This window comes from Schistocerca americana, chromosome 3, assembly GCF_021461395.2.
Source record: "Schistocerca americana isolate TAMUIC-IGC-003095 chromosome 3, iqSchAmer2.1, whole genome shotgun sequence".
Lineage (NCBI taxonomy): Eukaryota > Metazoa > Arthropoda > Insecta > Orthoptera > Acrididae > Schistocerca > Schistocerca americana.
The window spans coordinates 134678282-134698578 of NC_060121.1; the positions used below are offsets into that span (position 1 = coordinate 134678282).

At 39.3% G+C, this 20297-nt stretch overlaps 1 protein-coding gene across 2 annotated transcripts in view; it reads right to left on the reverse strand.

Moving 5' to 3' along the window:
- LOC124607162 (G patch domain-containing protein 1 homolog) overlaps positions 1–20297 on the reverse strand; it is a 43472-nt gene that overhangs the window by 12037 nt on the left and 11138 nt on the right. For both annotated transcript variants that reach the window (XM_047139374.1, XM_047139375.1), the window contains exons 4-6: positions 15686–16073; positions 12740–13301; positions 2498–2771 (exon numbers count right to left, since the gene is read on the reverse strand). In XM_047139374.1, the coding sequence (XP_046995330.1) occupies positions 2498–2771; positions 12740–13301; positions 15686–16073 (1224 nt within the window). The remainder of the gene's footprint in view (positions 1–2497; positions 2772–12739; positions 13302–15685; positions 16074–20297) is intronic.

A 20297-nucleotide genomic window follows, 5' to 3' on the forward strand; every position in this document is an offset into this window, starting at 1 on the left:
GTGATACCAAAGCCAATGATTTGAAATCATGGGTGAATTTTGTTGACGGATGACTTTTCATTTAGGTGGTTCAGTGAAGAAATAAAATGTTGATTGGTAGTCCTATCCAAAAGCACACTCAATGCATGTGTATTCCCTCCAAACATCACATTTATTGGCTTCAGTGCTGTAATATTTTTTGAGATCATAGTTTTGTACTTTTTTAAGAGGGTGGGAAGGCAGTCAAATTGACATCTGTGCACTACACAACGATATCACAGAACTTTCTTGCTGAAGAACTACATCTTTATGAAACTGATATCCAGAAATAAGTCTAATGGTTTCAGCAAAATGGGGTGGGTGCAAACAACTCCATGTCACCTAATAAGCTGAACCACAGCAAATGATCTCCACAGGAGGGGACTTTCTGTGGCCTGCAGATTCTCTTTATATCACAAGGGAAACTCCCAGTTGCACTCCACTCAGATTTAGTGGGAAGATGTCCCAATGGATAGCCCATCAAAAACTGAACACAGACCAAGCATGAAAACAGGAATAAGGTGTAATTAACTGTGAAAAAAAGAAGTGAAATATAAACCATGAATGGTACAAGCCCAAGATTTGCAACATCAAGCGAGTTTAAATACTTAAGGTTTTGTGGTTCTGTCATCATGGTGTTGCACTGCGAAGGAGGAGATCCATGTTCAAATCTCCCTTGCGCCCCATATCCCCCCCCCCCCCCCTCCTCCTCCTCCAAATTATGAACTGTCTGTCCAGTCATTGACATGTCTGTTCACTGTATTCAAATTTGTGTCTGTGGCGTGTGTAACAGCGAGTTGTAAGGAAGGGACCTAAAGACATAACTGAATCTTCTATGTGTTCTACACAGGTACCACATGATATGACTCTTTTGTTTTAAGGTTGGAATAACCTCCTCTGCTTACATTGGTTGACTTACTAAGTACAACTTTCTGCATTCTTTTCTATGGATATAGCATTATGCATTGGTTATCTATACCACCAGCCCAAGAAGACCTCATTTTATCCAGCAGAATATTATGATTCACACATGTGCCATAAACAGGTCACAGTAAATATCAACTGGTGCTATCTTGTTATTCAATGCCTGTAAAATCTGGTGAGTAAATGTGTAAATAGCATTCTCAGTTGAGCAACTCTTGTGAAATACAAACTGTAATTTGCTGAAGATATTACAGTTGCTCAGGTGGGATACTATCCTAGAATACATGTCCTTCTCAAAAAATTTTGGAGAATGATGTCAGTAGTGGAATGGGTCAGTAGTTATTGAAATCTCTCCTAGCACCTTTCTTACGGAGGGGTTTAACTATGGCACACTTCAGTCTCTCTGGAAAAATGCCATGAGTCATTACAAATTTCAGAAAAGATGATGATTATTACATGGGAACAGACATTTAGTAGTCTATTAGAAACACCATCAACTCCACATGAGCTTTTACTTTTGACAGAATATATAATTTTCTTAATTTCAGAAGAAGAAGTTGGTGAGATATCCATATGATTGAATTTTATGTAAGTTGCTTGTGGATGATGCTGTTGTATACAGAGAAGTAACAAGGCCATTAATTGCACAATATCACAGGTACTGGGAGGAGTTTGTGTCCAGTGTTATTTATAGTATAATGACCACATAAAGACAGAAGCTACACTGAGATTCACAAGTGGCTCCTAAAGAAATGAAATGCACACACAAGAAAAGGAAGCTTACACAGGCCTATTTCACTAAGTAAGAACTTTGTAATCTCCCTTTTCTCGTGTGTGCATTTCATTTCTTTAGGAGCCACTTGTGAATCTCAGTCTGGCTTCTGAAGTTCTTACTATGTAAAATTAAGAGAGGCAACATATCATATCCAAAGAAGAGAAGTGAGTTTCATTGTGAGTTCATTTGGTGAGCATGACAGCATCAAAAGTCCAGTAGCAGACACTGTAACAGAGGAACTGTGAATTACGAAAAGATTTACTGTTCACAGTAGAAGAATGTGTGCCCCAAGGAAAGTCATATAACATGTTTCATTCTCCCACCAACACCTCACTGCATAATTATGGTGATAAAATCAGAGAAATTCAAAGCTAATACAGAATCTTACCACAGGAATATGTAATCTTTGTCACACACAGTACAGGGAATCTGAGATAGAGATGTAGATGATTCTTTAAAAATTGTCCTGAATAGTAAAAAATATCTTTGTATAAGTTATGCTCCCTGCTCCATTAAGGAATGTTGCACACTCGTTAAAACAGTGGATCTGTATTTATAAATATATGATTCCAAACCACCATTCAGCAAATCTGATTTATGTTCTATGGATTCCCCAAACCATTTCATGTGTATGTCGACTGAGCACAATGTAGGGAGACCTTGAATTCTCAACCAGAACTTCCCATACTTTATTAATTTATCTACTAATCTTTTCAACAACATAAGTAGGAAGCAAACTAACACAGCTAAATAACACAATCAGTGTAACACACTACTTACCCAGCCTGTGGCTCAGGAACATTGAAGCGCTTGCAGAGCAAACTCGTTGGTTTCCAGACAGAGCGCTCTCTGGTGAGCTTGCCAAACATCTTTGCCTTAGCAGCAGATACACATGCTGGGATTTCTTCTTGCAAAACATCAGCACCAGGAGCAGAGGCTGGGACAAATCGGTCATTCATGGCTGCCTCCAGTTTGGCTACACGCTCAAATTCTGCCACTTCTTGCTCCCGCTGCCACTCTGTCATATCCAGTGGCTGGCATTTTGCAAAATCAGCTGAAAATAAATCATATTATATACCTATTTAAATGATCAAGAATGTTAAATCGGTGGAATTCAACAAAGATGTTCAAAGCTATGTTCAATTGTTTTTCCTGTTTAGTTTTGGACTAACTCACCACTCAAATAACATGACTATGTACCATAAGTCTGTACAGGGTGTACACAGGGTGGATTAGAGGATGGAAGGGTTCATCATCTTCATATTGAAGATGCCATGCCATTATTCTATTGGAATGAACTAAAAAAATTACAAGAAACCTAAATGGAGAAGAACAGAAAATATGGTTCTTCCAGGTTTAAATCCAATGTCCTACCTGTACTTTTATTTAAATGATTAATTATTCACCACACTTTCAAAGTCAAGTCTTCATATTTACATACAGGCATGTGTCCACCAGCAACTAACTTCTGCAAGCACTTGCTGAGGTGTTTACATTACAGCAAAAGTTTACTCCTGAAAGTCCCTTCACCACATGTTAATTTCAGGAACTTGTTGCAAGTACTTGAAGAAGTTAAGTTAGTATTAAGAAAACAGTCTTAATCGCATTGACTGTTTTCTTAATACTAAGTTAATGTATATTAATTGCTGTCACTCCACAACCATGTTGTCCAAACTTCTACTTGAAGAAGTGTTTCCAATACAGCAGCATCACGAGGCGGGCAAGTGGAAGTTTACCGTGTCATGATTAAAGACAGAGTAGCCGCCACCATTACTGCATTATTATTATTATTATTATTGTTGTTGTTGTTGTTGTTGTTGTTATTATCGAAGAAAAATAGTTACTAAACACCATATTAGGGAAAAACAATGTTTGGATGAAGAAATGGATATAGAGGCATACATATTTAAGTCATCAAGAATCACTACTGAATGAAATAAAATCAGGAGGCTTCACTCAGACTGAAAAGTTTCTGACAATGTTGTACGTTAGTTTCGAATCTCTCTCATGTATTGTTCAATAAAAGATTCAAAAACAGGATACAAAAATGCGGCAAGCTGTACCACCAAGAGATGACCTTTTAATTCCTCTTTGATTTTTGCAAACAGTATTTATTACTAATATAATATATTTACGTTTAGTCTAACCTTAAACAATCCAATAAAATTTAAAGACATCTCTATTGTCATTCTACTTCCTCACCTGGTGAAACTTGGTTGCGGTGGCTGATTATGTTTATTTTGGGATTCTAATGCACTGACATTTTCACACTAGTAGTCAACACGAAAAATTTCTATGAGTTTGAGAAAAACTTCCAGAAGATGGTAAGTTCTTGCAGCGAGATGCAAGAAACTTGTGGAAGCTACTTCTGCGAGTTGATAAATCTCGCAGACGTTGACTTGCTAGGAGTTTTTCCACATCAAACAATTTTCAGAAGTAGATTCTGCAAGCAATGTGCAGACATTTATTTGCTAGTGGACATGCACTTTAAGTAGCAAAAAATGACGGTGAAAGAAAAATTGAGCATAAAGAATCAACCAAAAAGAAACAACCTTTTCATATATTAGCGCAAATCACTAACAAATATCACTCTGAAAATAAATACTGGAAATAAGAAATGTGATTGGTCTTACAATAGTAATTACAATGACATTACAATGAAATGAATACCCCTAGTTGCATACAGGTGTTGATATTAGTCAACGGGGGAAAGTTGAAAATGTGTGCCCCAACCGGGACTCGAACATGGGAGCTCCTGCTTACATGGCAGACATTCTATCCATCTGAGTTACTGAGGACACAGAGGATAGTGAGACTGCAGAGACTTATCTCTGGCAAGCCTCCTGTGAGACCCACATTCCCAACTTATTGTCCCGCACTATATTCATAGTGTCCCTGCCCATTATACTCATTACGCGCGGCTTTTTGTCAATTCCTGTAAGAGTTTGGGCACTGTTTGTGTATCTGCACAGAAGAAGGCAGTCAAATGGCCAGTGAGCCTTAACTATATACGAAGACGGTAACTGTTCTTTCGGACATGTCGTGTATGCAGCTAGGGGTATTCATTTCACTATAATTTCATTCTAACAAGCTGCTTGGTCTAAGGCTCACCAGCCATTTGACCATCTTCTTCTGTGCGGATTCACAAATAGTGCACAAATTCTTATGGGAATAGGCAAAAAGCCACGAGTAATGAGTATAATGGGCAGGGGCACTATTAACATAGTGCGGGACAATAAGTTGGGAATGTGGGTCTCACGGGAGGCATGTCAGAGATAAGTCCCTGCAGTCACACTATACTCTGTGTCCTCTGTGGTTCAGATGGATAGAGCATCTGCCATGTAAGCAGGAGATCCCGGGTTCGAGTCCCATTCGGGGCGCACATTTTCAACTGTCCCCGTTAACTTATATCAATGCCTGTATGCAGCTAGGGGTATTCATTTCATTGTAATTTCATTCTAACGAGCTGAACGAGCTGCATGGTCACCAATGTTATCTGTTCTTTTGGATATGTCCGAAAGAACAGATACCATCTTATATAAAACTAGCATTTGTGATGCTGATATTTAAATACTGAAAAAGTGACACACAAACGTTGAAACTTTGTTCTGAGGTAATGAGAATATGATATCCACATAGACAAGGTATGTTTTTGAGTATTTTCATGTGCTTGAAAACATGTATTTCTTACAATTTTTGTAAGTTATGAGTGTTTATTTTGTAGTAAACCAGCATTTGTGACTTAGTCACTGTAAATAATGAACATATTGTGCCACATTGGTTTTCTCTTTAACACAGATGTATATTGTCTGCATTATCGTAAATTGATGCTAGTGTCAAATTTGTTAGTGAACTTAATCTTAATCTATCAGAGAAACAGTAAATTTTATGCAAATATTTTCTTTTGTTATGATGTCCCATTTTGACTGTTAATCATTTCAGACCTATGAATTAAAGGAGAATAAGCACACGTAGTTTAGAGTTATTTGTTTACTGCCCTGTAAAATACTGAAGCAGCACAATGCACCTCCACTTTGTATGTTGTCCTCAATCACGGCACAATTTAATTGCTGTTCGTAAGGAGCTAGAAATTACTCTATTGTCAGCCAACTGAAAGTTGCCGCAAATGGTGTGTTGGAAGGGCAACCAAGAGTCATGTACCAGAGATACAAGTTACCTCAAGTATTATCCTCTTCACTGGCTAATGTCTTTCCTACAGGAAGTACAGGATCTATCACTACTTGTCATTTGACTGTGAAAGGCATTAGTGCTAGGTTTAGGCATCCTGTACGGAGGAGACAGGAACCGAACCAGGGATATCTCAGAATGGTACTGTCTTCCACCGAGCCAGTGACATTTACTTCACCTATTGGGAAACATGCTGCGTACCGTGTCAAGGGCAGTTTGAAGTTTGGAAGGTAGGAGACCAGATACTGACAGAATTGAAGCTGTGGGAACGGGTCATGAGTCGTGCTCGGGTAACTCAGATGGTAGAGCGCTTGCCCGTGAAAGGCAATGGTCCTGAGCTAGAGTCTCGGTCCAGCACACAGTTTTAAACTGCCAGGAAGTTTCATCTCTTGGGTGTCTGGGCCACATCATCTCAAGGCAGTATGCCCGACCCATGGAGAGTTTTCTCAGGGTCATTACAGACCTGTCTGCATCCCTTGTCATTGCATCAACTGCAGGATTTTTTTTTTTTTTTTTTTTTTTTTTTATCCCAACAAAAAACTTCATGTTTTTTTGTACGGCACAAAATTCAAACTAATTTCGGACCACCATTTTGTTATTTAGTGCATCTGCCCAAGTCACTGATAAGGCAGTTCACAAGTTGCTGGGTGGGCCTTGTTGCTCTCCAAACACAGCTACGACATACATTTTCACCCCACATTGCGCCTAAGGATGTCTTATGCTTCTTGCCCGTTGGCTCAGACCCTGAGTTCAATCAGGAGGAGATTGTGTGTCTTCATTTGGATGTCTCCTCCCGCCAAGAAGTAGACAGTTTTCCGACCATTAGTGTCCGAATCGCCAAGGCAACAGTGCCCAACCCCATCCTCAGGCAAGTAGTCTGCCTTGTACAACAGAGTTGGACTTTTTGAACTCCACACTGCTCATCTGATCTGCATCGCAACTGCTTTGTCTTCCACCATCATCTCCCACTCTTAGATGGGATCCTGCTCATCTCCACAGACGATGCAGCTCTCCGAGTGGTCATTCCCAGGAGTTTGCAGTGAGAGGTTTTACAGATGTTAAATGAGAAGCACTAACGTGTTTCCTGCACCAAAGCCTTGGCCCACAGTCATGTTTACTGGCCCAGCAGTGACCGAGAGCTGGAACACTTAGCTGCTGCATATCTCCACTGTGCTAGTCAACAGGCAGCTCTCAGGTCATTATTCTCTCTGTGGCCTGTAGTGAATAGATATGGCTGATTGTCACTGGCATGTTTTCCATGGTCTGGTGACCCCCGGCCACTACCGAGGTCCTATTCAAGCTCTTTCCAAGATTTTTTCTGTTGGAGTCTTCCAGCCATGCTCATTTCTGACAATGGACACCAGTTCCTGTCTCAGATGTTTAATGATTTCTGTGTGTGGTCAAGCATTTGTGGGGCATGTGGTTCACACCTTCAAGACCCAGATGAAAAAATGCCTGCAAGGCTTCACTGCCAAAGAGGCGTTAAATTTTTTCTGACGGCCTACTGGGTGACTCCTATTTGTTCCCATAGCCCTACACAGCTTAACCATGGGCACCAGGCAAGGACGCTGCTCCGTCTCCTGCATCCTATATCTCGCCCACCGTCGCTCTCCAGCATATCAGGATTTAGACTGAGGATGGTAGTCTTGGCATGTGGTTTTCGTTGGTGCCCCTGCTAGCTACCAGCAATCATCGTATGCTGGAACGGCCACTGCATACACCCTATGGACAGGGAAGAGTGAGGTCAAGTGCCATCAAAATCAGCTCTGCATCCGGGTGAGCAGCATCCACTCCCCCCCCCCCCCTTCCTGTAGCAGCCATAATACCACCTTTTTAGTACCTTGGTCACTGGGTGCCGCATACCCACAAGGGTTCCAGCCTCCTCTTTCATCTGCAGCAGTACCTCCATCCAAAGGGCCTATGTCTCCTGCAACAGCTCTGGTGGTGTGTCAGCCAAAGTGCATACTCCTTGTTGGTTGAATGTCACAGGAGCAGCCTCCACCTGTGGCAGTGTCACCTCCACCTTCCACACCACTGCTGGACATTGCCATGAATCCCAACTTGTAGTGACCATTGTCGGTCCTGTCATCTTGTGTTCTGACACCGGCTACTTTCACCCGTATCCCCAGATATCCGCTAACTGGGGATTGATCGCGCCTCTCACATCCAGGGCCTCCATGGTGCGGTATCAGCAATGCTTGGACCCCCATGGGGTTGGTCGATTCGTGGGAGGGGACAAAACACTGATGTCATCAGTCCCATTGGATTAGGGAAGGATGGAGAAGGTAGTCAGCTGTGCCGTTTCAAGAGAACAATCCCGCCATTTGCCTGAAGTGATTTAGGAAAACCTCAGAAAACTTAAATCAGTATAGCCAGATGTGGGTCTGAACCGTTCGCCCTCCCGAATGAGAGTCAGTGTGTGAACCATTGCGGCACTTCGCTCAGTCCACCAAGGGGCGAGGGGTGTACTGACCCACATACATCCACACTGTAGATCCTGGTGCGCAACCATAGAGCACACCACACAAGTCAGCAGATGCAGCTAAAAGTTCGACAACTATCAGAGGCTGCCACTTGTGGATGTGGGTGCAGCCTCTCGTCAGTGCACTCTATTGTTTGGCCAACAGCTTCTTGAGATGGGCCCGGCCAGCCCTAACACAGTTACATGTTCACCTCTGCATATGTGTTACCAGACTGTTATTGTGAGCCATTCTGTGGCTAATGTACCCATTATAATAAGTTGTTTTCTAGACTTTATCAAGTTTGTTATGTCAAGCCATCATGTGATGTTCTCTTGTGGGATTAGAACAGTTAATAGATAAAGAGATGCTGAATGAACACATGTTTAGATGCCAGGAGAGCATTGCATGAAGCCTCCGATGAGAGCCACAGCTGGATATTATCATGAGATCTCTTACAGAATCCGAAAAATTCTGCTCATATATAAATGATGTTAGTGGCATCAAGTTAGTGTCTAGATACTCATGGATAAGGCAGGAACTAAAATTGAGAGTAACAAAGCAAAAGCAGACATGCTGAATTCTGTTTTCAAAATTTCAAAAAACCAAGAGTAATTCCCCAACTTAATTCTTGTATCACTGCAAAGATGAGTAGTGGCACTGATAAACAGCTGAAGTCACTAAATTTGAACAAAGTTCCAGGACCTAATGGAATCCCTATTAGATTTTATACCGAGTTAGCCCCCGTTTTAACCACAATACCTCAAACAAAAAACGGTGCCCGGTGGTTGGAAGAAAGCACAGGTCATGTCCCTCTACAAGTAATGAAGCAGAACTGCTTCACATAACTACTGTGTACTATCATGGACATCAGTTTGTTGTAAAATCTTAGAACATATTCTGAGTGCAAATGTAAAAGATATCTCAAAAAGATGACAACCTGCATGCCAGCCAGTATGGATTCTGGAAACATCAATCATTTGAAATCCAATTCATATTTTTCTCACAAGAGATACTGAAAGCCATGGACCAAGGCAGGAAAACAAATACAGTGTTTCTTGACTTCCAACAAGCATTTGACGCACTACCACAAATATGTTTCTTATCAAAAGTACAATCATATGGTACAGCAATTGAGGTTTGTGACTAGATTGATGATTTCTTTGTGGGAAGTGCACAGAACATTATCTTGGATGGAGAGTCTATGACAGATGTAGAACTAACTTGGGTGTGCCCCATTGAAGTGTGTTGGGACCCTTGCTATTCACGTTGTATATCAATGGCCTTGTAGACACCATTAGTAGTAACCTCGAGACTTTTAGCAGATTATGCAGTTACCTATAACGAAGTACTGCCTGATGTAAGCTGCCCAAATATTCAGTCAGATCTTGATAAGATTTCAAAGTAATGCAAAGATTGGCAACTCACTCAGAAGAGTAAAATTGTGCACTTCCTAAAATTAAAAAATGCCAACTCATACAAATACCTGGCTGTATTAATTTGTACGGATACAAAATGAAATGATCACACAGTTTCATAGTTAAAACAGGTGGCTGACTGTAGTTCAGTGGTAGCATACTAGGGAAATGCAATTAGTTTCCAATGGAGATTGCTAACGAAACACTCCTGGGACCGATCTTAGAAGATGGCAGAAGTGTGTGGGACCTATACCAAACAGAACTAACAATGGATATTGCACATATACAGAGAAGAGCAGCACAAATGGTCACAGGTTTGTTTGACCCATAGGAGAGTGTAATGAAGATGTTGAAAGAACTGAACTGGCAGATGTTTAAAGACAGATGCAGACTACCTCATGAAAGCCTATTTACAAAATTTCAAGAATCAACTCTCAGTGATGAATCTAGAAATATACTACAGTGCCCTACACATCACTCCTGCAGGGATTGCGAAGACAATATTAAACCATTTACAGCGTGCATAGAGATATTTAAGCAATTATTCTTTCCACTCTCCATATGTAAATGGAATGGGAAAAAGTCATAACAACAGGTAAAATGGGATGTACCCTCTGCCATGTACTTCACAGTGGTTCGCAGAATATAGATGCAGATGAAGGCCACTCAAAAATGTTTACAATTATAGTATTTCACTGCAGACAAATGAAGAGTGGAAATGGAACGTTTCCTACTTGCTATTTTTTCATAAAATGCATTTTCAGTGCTACTGTGGTCTTGTTAGTCTGTTGCATGTCTCTAGACGTGATCTAGGAGCCAATTCATTGAGAAAGTCTCTCAAACATATTCATATAGAGGATGGACAAAATACAGGAACACCAAAACCTCAACACATCACGACACCTAATGATATGTAGGAAAACCATTGGCATTCAAAACATCTGCCAATCATCTCGGAATGGATAAATAAAGTTACTGTAGGCTTTCCTGCAAAGTAGTGCTCTCCAAACTACACCACACAGAATCAATAATATTGACATCTGGTGAATGCAGTGGTCAGGGAACATGTGACAATCTGTCCTCCCACTCACAAAACCTGCAGTGTGAATAGTGGCCCTGTCATACTGAAACTCAGCATCACCATTGTGAAACAAACGGTGTATCATGAGATGGATCAGCCAAAATGGCCACTTAATGCTTGGCAGTAAAGCAACATGGCAAGTACCAGTGGAGCCTATAGGATACCACGATATGGCTGCCCAAATCATCACTGAACCCCCACCATGTTTCACTCTTTGGATGTACATTTGTCCATAAGTTGGAAAAAAGCACAATAATACGCACAAGACCAAATTACTTTCTTCCATTACTACACAGTTCACATGTTTTATGGCTTCGGCACCACATTTTTCTATTACGGGCATCATAAACTAATGTATGGTTTTGGAATTCCAGCTTGCCCTGCAATTTCCAGCTTAAGGAGCTCCCTTAATGTTGTTTTAAACAGGATTCCTGGGTGACATTCACTTCTGCAGCTGTTGTCTTATTTTTCATCACAATGTTTGTCAATGACAGTCTGTCACAATCACTCAACATACACTTCATCCCCACTGTGGCTTAGCGGATTATGTTTTTCTGCTTTCCCTGTACATGGTACAAGTCTTTGTCATGGTGCCTCCTGAAAGACCAAGAACTTTGACTACCTTGCTTATGGAAACACCACTATACATGCACCAACAATTTGCCCATGTTAAAAGTCACTTAGGTCTGACATGATGCACTTACGACTACACAGAACACTGTTCTGATCATGACTGACACTTGCAAAGTATTTAGGACATAGTACAGGTGCCATTATACTCAAATACAACAGCATAACCTGCAGGCTTGGCTAGCATTTACATTTATGTTCAAGCATGCATTTCTCATTATGTTTCCATATTTCTGACTGACACTTGTGGATAGCGAATGGTCTTTGTGCCAAACTGTGCTTACCTCAGGAGTTGGAAAATTTAAAAGATATGACCAGTGCTTTCTGTTGACTGCAGTTCTACCAGTTAAAAAATTAATGCAGTATTTCAGTACCTGCATTTATCACAGATAAAATGTACTGACTCAGTATTAATGGCATTTTGAACAAAAACATTCTTACTGATGTTTTTGAGACTGTGGCTGTGTTCAAAACACAAGTTTCTTCTTGCAAGGAAGAAAATAGCATTCAGCCACTATTAATAATGCTATCTACTCACCCAAATAGTGTTGTTAATGGTTTCAAACCAACAAGTTCATCTTCAGATGGCTGTTCACATATATATTACATCTGTTGCTGTTCACATTAGTTGTTGGCAAAAAAGCAGCCAACAACTAATGTAAATCACACCAAATGAATAAAGATGTGAACAGGTACCTGGAGATGAACCTGCTGGTCGAAATCAGTAACAGCATCATTAACATTGGCTGGTTCTATTTTCTTCTATGCGAGGGTCAACTTGTAAAAACTTTCTTACTGGCGCTTACAAACAGTCAGTTAGAACTTACTTTATTTTCTAATCTGCCTCATTATTTTTTGCAGTTTATGGTAAGCAGCATAATTCTGTGGCATCGGAATACCATCTCAGTCTTTTTTATATGCATCGGTTTTGTGCAAACAGACAATGACTATTCTTTCAATGACTATTCTTTGTGTCAAAGGATAATTCAATTAAGAGAACTAATAAATTATGAAACAAAGTTACTGGCCTTGTACCTACCTTCAGAAGACAAAATGAGATTCTTTGCCAACAGACACATATGAAAGTAAAACCAGTACACTTTTTACCTTTCAGAACTAAGCGCCCCTTCCTTACACAAGGTTAAAAGGAAGGACAGGTTACTCATTTCGCAGGATGAGCCCTAACTACAGGTGGGTTCCTCTCAACTCTCTTCTAGAAATCTACACAACTATCGTGAGTACAAACCTTTCCTTCCAGCTTTAACCAGGGCAGTATACTGTTCATATCGGCTCTGTTTATCTGGACGTCCTGCAAATGGACAGAACTTTGTTGCAACTGAGTTTTCAGAGAGTTTCTCAGTAATTTTTGCAGCTTCTTTGGCCAACATTTTATTCTCATCCATTTCACTTTCTTCTGAAGCTGTCATATGCATACAGGTATTATTGTCATTTAAAATTTGTGCCCTGTCATTAGATGACAATGCGTGTCTTTGCAGACCCATTTTTCTAAAGTTGTTCTCTTGACTTTCGTCAGGTGCAGATTCGAAACGTGTCTTGCGAACTGTATGGAATGGCTGAAAGTTTGGTGGTAACTCTGGAGGAGGGAAAAATTTCCTCGAAGAAACTGAGTGTGTGGCACAGACAAATCCATCCAGAGTGTCTTCCTTATTATTATCCCTTTTAACTGAGTCTTTCTTCTTTTGGAGCTTCTGTGAGTCATTGCCTCCCAAACTAAAGTCATACTGAGACATATCCTCCAGTGCATATATGTCTTCATCCTCCTCTTCTAATGCTCCAACACCAAATGCCTGTGGAAATATCAAGCAAATTAGTGAAATATCTAACCTTTAATTAGATAAGCACAGAAACATCAACTTGTTAAGAGAGCCATTTGAAAACTGGTAAAGCACTGGTTTAATACTCTTAGTTCCCAGCAGCAGCTGCCAGTGAGGGTGCACTTATGCAAGTACATTTCTAACTGCTTCACCCTATCAGGAAATGATGTCTTGCTGAAGCAGTGTAGGCTATAATGGCAGGTTCAATGGTGACAGTTTGTGTTTACCAAATGAATTTTTAAGTCTAAACGCAGGGAAAGAATGGCCAAAATTTTGGGAAATTAAAGATACAGAATCAATATGAATAAGTGGGTTAGTACAGACCCTCTCTCTGTTAACTTTTTTTTTAAAAATCTACCTAGCTTACTCTTGCCATCAGTTTAATAATGCCATGCACCCAAATACTGTTTAATTCTTGGAAAAGTTTGTCAGTCTTGAATAATAGAAGAAGACAGCCCTCACAATTTAAACTGACCAAGCAGTATTCATTTCCTGTAACATATTTTCACCAGTCATTGTGCAGTGCCTTAACTGCAGTTTCACTCCAGCACTCCAGCAATACAGATCTGGATGAAACCAGAATTCAAAATCATAAATGAGATTACTTTAGTAATACTATTTCAGTCACTATGAATTGGCTGTTTGATATAAATACCACAATTATATCATGTTCTACAACATATTATGAACATTGTGCAAAGACTTTTGTGCGTACAAACAAAAACAATAATTTTTTACTAGGAAATGTATCCATTTATTTCTGGTATAGTTGTCAATGTGATACTGAAAACAATTTTAATGATACTTCAGTGGAAACAGGCACAAGAATGGAGCAAAAAATTATTTTAATTATTTGTTGTAGACTCATGAACAAGAATCTACACTACATACAGTCAAAATAATACATAAATATTTTATTTTTACATATACTAAGAAAAAAGGTTAATGACCTAAATCTGCCAACTTTTCCCATTTCAAAAACTGGGAACTGAATTATCAATAAATAGTGCTGCTTCTTGACAATTCAGTTACCCATTTTAACTGGGGGAACCTGGAATACTTTGGGTGCTCAATCTTTTTTTCTTAGGTCAATGCCAGCCTTGAGTGATCAAACAACACTATGTGCAGTACCACAGTAGTATGCATAGTGAATGTTGTACTTTACTTTGCTGTGACCTGTTTGGTATTAAAATGAGTTACAATGCAGTTTCTGTCGCATTTAGCCATTTGTGTAACTTTTATTTTCAAAGTTTTACTTTCACTTTCACTGATGGTCAGTAGGAGTCACAAATCACATGTGGCTAACCGCATAAAGGAAAGTGATATCTACTCCATCTGCAATGCTTATCTTCCCAAGGCACTGGGTGATGTGACACAGTTGTTGAAATATTGAACATTAGTTGGTCCAAATCTCTATCCACGCATGCAAATTAATGTTCCATTGTGGTGACAAGTGACTAGTGTATGTTGGGATACCAACACAACATGTTGTTTGTTTTAATTTTGTGTTGTTTTATTTGTGACATGCTGATGTTCCATGCCACATTTCATTTGATGCAACATTACTAAGTGACTTTCAGTATTATAACAAGCACATACTACTAATAATGTTACAGGTTCCAATGATGAGAGCGTAGATCTGCCAAAACTGGTCATGCTAATACAAAGAATTGCTAGCTCTGGTTTCGGGTTGTGCGGAAGTTGAATGCCCACTGGAATCAATGGATCTCAATGGCTAATAGAGGTCAGTGTCACTGCAGCACTGCACTCGCCTTGTGAGTGTGCCACTGTCTCGGTACGTGGATACACTGGCCAATAGTGTCCTTCATGGCCAGCATAAATACCACTATGCCTCGACTACTCAGTCAATCATGTTCTTTGTCTGACAGCGTTCGTTACTATCGCCACCGTACTACTCACTACTTGCCAATGGCTTTGCTTGATATTGGCTTTCCTCTCTCGTATCAATTTAGATTGTGGATCGTACTTGACCTGTTGACAGCGTTGTCGCAAAAGTTTGTCACAACTCCACTGTAGCCTAGATTGCTATTGCCTAGCTCTTGTTATGTCGGGTCGACCGTTCGTCTAACCTGTTGCTCAACTTCAGCATGATTTTAAGTCCCAACCGCAGGCAGTCTACCCACCGTGTGGCGTCTTTGTTCCTTGCCTGTCCTCTGATGTGTGCACTGATACCCGGCAACTCATAGATGTAGCACTAGCAACGTTGGCTAACGTGACTCTTCAAGAATAATACAACTTTCAGACCACCCCCAAAGTGATGAAATATCTAACATATATCTTTTCACAATTGTTCAAGGCAAAGTGTACAAATAGTGCATTAAAAATATTCACCTTACCTGTCCAGATATTGACACCTTCTTATTTTTTTCATTCATTATAAGTGAAGATGGCTGGAAAAGGTTGATATGGCTAGACAAAACTGATCTTCTGTCTAAACCAGAGTATCCAATGCCAAAGCAGTTGTCTTTGGGTTTGCACAAAAAAGGTTCATAGTCATCTGGGGCAAATGTAATGTTCTCGTCTTCTTCATCTGAGGATTCACTGCTATTTCCACTTGAATTATAACCGTCAGTAGATTCTGGAGGAGCACAACCATAAACCTTCTTTGTCATTTTCAAATGTTCTTTTCTACTTTGCTTCTTCTCCTTCTTAGTAAGACGAGGACCAACACCTTGGCCTGGCTTCCATCCCATACGTTTCAGAAGCTTAATGCCAATTGTGTCCCTGCATGAAGAAATAGTATTTGTGTAAAACAAATTCCTAAAAGTACTTAATCTGTACTAACGATTCCCTTGCAAAGATGTAAGTACTCTAACAATTACAATAGAACACACAAAAATAAAAAATTAATAAAAATAAAGATGGAAGAGCGCAGGAAAAAGAGGAAAAAATTAATGTAAAGTGAGAGATAGTGTTCCATACTACTTTCACCTTTTATCACATGATGGTGGTTTCATTTCTTTACATGTTCCATTTTCCACAAGCATATTAAATGAAATCAATAATAAATCAAAGGGAATTACTAAAGATATAGTTATCCTGCATGCTGCACAGCTGATGTGACACAAGATGTGTTTTGAAAATTGTGTTCCTACACATAAGAATATAAAATGTGTGAGTGAGGTGAGGTCCAGGTTAAGACAATGGTGCTTCACATTACTTAGAAGTATTTTTAACAGGCTAAACAACACTTTGCACTGGTCAGCTCTGAACAGACGGACATTTTGCTGTTGCAACTTTTTGACAGCACTTACAAGTTAATTCTATGCACCTAAATTGAATGCAAGGAATTACACACTGTCTGTTTCAGGAAGGGCAGCAGCATAAGAGCTAGTGGTACCTCTAGGGCATATACTGTGACAATTTGGAAGTTTGCACACTTCCAAATGGTGTCTTCCAGATAAAATTTAAGCTCCTGTGTAAGAAACAGGTAGTATTTTTTACATTATGTGAGGTGCGTAATCAGTGGGATATCCATTTCACTGAATAATTCAGTTTTATTTTGTGAATTTATTTGAATTTTCCATGTTCTGTAGACTGCTAAAAATATGGAACATCAATTAACATAAAATCTCTGGTGAAAAACTAATAAAGCTTTTTGTGCTTTATAAGATGCATAATAGTAATCCTGCCACACAATTTCTCTCCCAAGCATCTCATAGCCAAATAAGTGCTTGTATGACTTTTACTTTGCACATTCTTACTCTCATAAGACAAGAGAAATTGCCTAGTTCTGTATTCTACCAAAAAATGATCCAGGATCATTATCCATTATACGATACAACAGGATGGGAAACATTTTCACTATTTTCAGTACAAGAGTCAGTTTCCTCAAAAGTTTTTACTTCAATACTTCAATAATCTACATATAATTAATTTTTAATTTACAACCAAACATCAGGCAAAGTGAGAATCCTGAACTCATTGAGTATTCTTTTTTCTCTATATAGTCTTGTACATTTTATCCACTCAGTCTCTTCTATAGAAATATGCTTTCCCCTCTCTCTCTCTCTCTCTCTCTCTCTCTCTCTCTCTCTCTCTCTTTCTATCCCCCCGCCCCTGCTTCATTGTTGCTAGACTGAGCAGTCAAACTTGATGAGTAATAGATATCCAAAACCTGAGCAGCTGTCACCACTAACTTCGCTATTGTTTCTTCTGTATAATAATTGGTGACCTGTCACACTATAATGTACCTTAAATACATAGTTTAATTTTCCCTTATGTCACTCAAAAATGCTGCTGCAAACACTGCTAAACCCAGTACGTGTGCCTCAGTTTCCTGTATGTTTTTGTTATAACTCATTACCTTTGACACAGAATGATTTTGTACTGGTCAACTGCTTCAATCAATGCTGTTGCCATTCATTTGTCATGACTGAAGGTGAATGCATTCATCTTTATCGCACAGTATTTTGGCTGTGTATTATTTTCTCACCGTGGAGTGATTCCTGAATAATGATGTTAGTTTGTGGATGGCACACCCTTTTCTGTCACCACGGTTGCACCTTCGTCTAGGTGGAATGGCAGATGAGAAGGAAGTTACATAGGGGGATGTGTGTGTGGCGGAGGAGGGGGGGAGGGGGGGGGGGCATGAGGGACAGCATGCACCATTATCCACTGTCTTTATTTCCAATCAGTCACATGGCCACTTCCAGAATTGTTACTGGATCTGTGCCATGTCTTCAGTAGCCTTACAGATGGGTTTCACATTTTACCCATTTGATGCACATTGCTGCTGCTAAAGTTGTCATTTATGTAAATTATTGTGGTGTCTTCTTGCAGTAAAAAATCTTAAATCTGCAGTATTTGCTTTGTAAAATAGTCTCTAAGTTATATTGACACAACATTTTTTTGTAGGTTCCGAAAAATCATCATTTTCCAACTCAAAGCTGATCACATGTTATGGATTACTGTGAACAGTTCCAACAAACAAACACATATATAAATGCGCATACATGTGAAAGAGAAGTTAGTAACAGGAAATTTTCTTCTAGAAACAGCAGAGTTCCTTAACTGCTCTTCTTCATTTTTTCTTGTTGCCAGTGTCAAATTGAGAGAGAGAGAGAGAGAGAGAGAGAGAGAGAGAGAGAGAGAGATTCAGAAAATCATTCAAAACACATAGCTAATCTTCCTGAATGAAGTAAAGAAACTGCATAAAACACAAAATTCAAGTGCCATATTACAAAGAGTATCGACCTCTTTCAGAACAACTATTACAATTAGTCAACTTATGCAGTGATAACATCTCTGCACAGTAATTTAAATGAGACCAAATACTGGCTGCAATCGTAACTTTGTAAATTTCTGCCTCTGAACAAGCTTTCACATAAGTGAGACTTCCATAAAAGCCTGAGGTCCATGCTTGTTATGGCCAGGTTAACTATTTATACGGAGAACTGCTGCAGTCAACAAAAGGTTGTCCATCATAAAGTAAGAGGGTTTAAACAGATTGCTGACAGCTGCCATGTGACTTATAGCACTCCTATTGCCTCAGTAAAAGGATTGGTCTGGCATGGTGTGTGATCATACTGACATACTGCCTTGTACTTCCTGACTGACTGACACATGTAAATAAAATGGGCAAGACGTGAGATCTCCAATTCATTTGCTGCATCACATTAACAAAATGGGTAGAATAAGATTCACAAGTCCGATTTTGATTCGAGAATATATTCCCGTACGTGTCATATGACATCTGGTGCTCTCTCCCTCCCTTTTTTTCCTCTCTCTCTCATACGTTAGTTGCTGGTTCTTCAGGTCTTGGGAAACAGATCTACATCTTATGAGCATGGAAATGAATTGTTTTCGTTACTAATTACAATAGACATGTATAAAAATTCTGCAGTGCTGTAAATCAAACCAGAAGAGGAAAAACCCATGCAAAAATCAACAACTGGCAAACACAAACGGAAAGGGAGGAATACACAACAGAAAGCTACTCATAATGAAAGAAATGGTTAATATAGTGACCTAGAGCAAATCAGGCTAGAGAAAGTCAATCATATCCCCTTAGCCACCGCAGTCAATTATGTATGACAAGGAAGTATCTTATAAAACTTATGATGTATATGTGTTACAGTTTATGAGACAGGAAACAGATAATTTAGTTATTTATTTATCCAATGAATGTCTTACAATGATATAGGAATTGTCATGCTAATACAATGAAAATCAGTAGCTCGAAATACACACACATCGAATATATAATGATGCTTTATGAGGACAGGATAACCAGTCTCATAAATTTCTGTTAGAATGGAACGCACAATAAGTTTCAAATGATAAGTACCAAGTTTCTTGTTAAGTTACTCTGTTACACATCTCTTTTTCAAATTACACACAGCAACTACAGTACTTAGATTTGTCAACAGTTCCAATAGTGATTACCGTTTGTGAACGTATTTACAATACCTCAGCATTTGATTTCTGTTATTTCTCACAGGGATCGAATGTCCCATAGTACACGAAAGATTTTATGTTTATTATTTCACTTCAAAACACAATTCTCATTTGCAATGAACACAATAATTTCTGCTTCTGAACATTGTCAAATAAAATAGCAAAATAATGGTCTGCAAATGGTTCAAAAGAACATTTGCACTTAAAAATTAAATACCCATCCACTATAATAATACTACTACTACTACTACTACTACTAGTACTACTGTTATTTTATTTGAGTCAACTGAAAATTGCAGTACCGTCCATCTCCTTTGACTCGTGTTGTGTGGTATCATAGTGGATCGAGTTTGCGGGTAGCTTGTTGCAATGTTTGGTAGTGCTCTCTTGTTTGGATGTTTATAGTTTGAAGTTGTTTGGTAGGTACATTAGTGAGTCATTTGACATTTGTGATTTGATATTATTGAAAGAGTTTGTGCCAGTTTGCTAGTGAGTTACCTTGAATTTGCTTATTGTGGCTGATGGATTCATGTTTGTGTTCGGAATTAT